A 958-nucleotide genomic window follows, 5' to 3' on the forward strand; every position below is an offset into this window, starting at 1 on the left:
ATATATATATATATATAATATATATATATATATATATATATATATATATATATATATATATATATATATATATATATATATATATATACATACATACATATATATATTGTAAGTAAGAGTGTATGTATGCATGTCTGTATGTATGTATGCATGCATGCATGTATGTATTTATGTATGTAGGTACATATGTATAATATAGGATGTATGATGCATTTATTTCCCAACTAAGTTCCAATTAATTCAATTTTAGTCGCCACACAGCCGCGCCACGCACTAATACCCCACTAAATGCTAATTAATTCTATTTCAGTTGGCGTTTAGCTGCACAAGGCGTGCCTGAGGTACAATCGTTACGGCGTTCCTCCGGTGCGAGTTCATCTCGTTCCAGTATGAGTGCTGCCCACAGGCGTGCCAGTAATCCCAGGTTACTTGAAAGCAAACTCTCCCTCACACCCAAGCTGGTGCAACCCTCGGACAGCCGCGAAAGCATCCATAAGCACGCAGGCCATGTAAGTGGTGTCTGTTGTGTAGGGTGTCGGATATGGTGTCGTAAATATCGTACATGTAGTATATGACGTCGCTTTTAATATCGTACATGTCGTACACATCCATACACATGCCGGGCATGTAAAGGCGTCTGTTGTATATGGCGTCGTAAATGGTGTCGTAAATGTCGTACATACTCTGAGAGCCTGCTGCCACCCGTGGCATACACGACCACTGGATCGCATGTCTATAAGAGCAGAGAATATATCCAATTATCTACATACGTAGTCATGTACATAGTACATTTATTACATACATAGTACATTTACTACACATATAGTACATTTACTACATACATAGCACATTTACTACATACACAGTACATTTGTACTACACTCATAGTTCATATATTGCATACGTGGTCTATTTACTACATACATAGCGTATTTATACTACACACATAGTACATTCA

General features: G+C 37.2%; 1 protein-coding gene across 1 annotated transcript; it reads right to left on the reverse strand.

Annotated features, from left to right (window-relative positions):
• Nucleotides 1-301: 301 nt before the first annotated feature.
• SARC_15700 (hypothetical protein) lies at nt 302-520 on the reverse strand (the record flags this gene model as incomplete). Its single annotated transcript, XM_014290186.1, has 1 exon — nt 302-520. A coding segment is annotated over one exon (219 nt), but the record flags the coding sequence as incomplete, so codon positions are not given.
• Nucleotides 521-958: the final 438 nt, after the last annotated feature.

Source organism: Sphaeroforma arctica, assembly GCF_001186125.1.
Source record: "Sphaeroforma arctica JP610 unplaced genomic scaffold supercont1.6582, whole genome shotgun sequence".
NCBI lineage: Eukaryota > Ichthyosporea > Ichthyophonida > Sphaeroforma > Sphaeroforma arctica.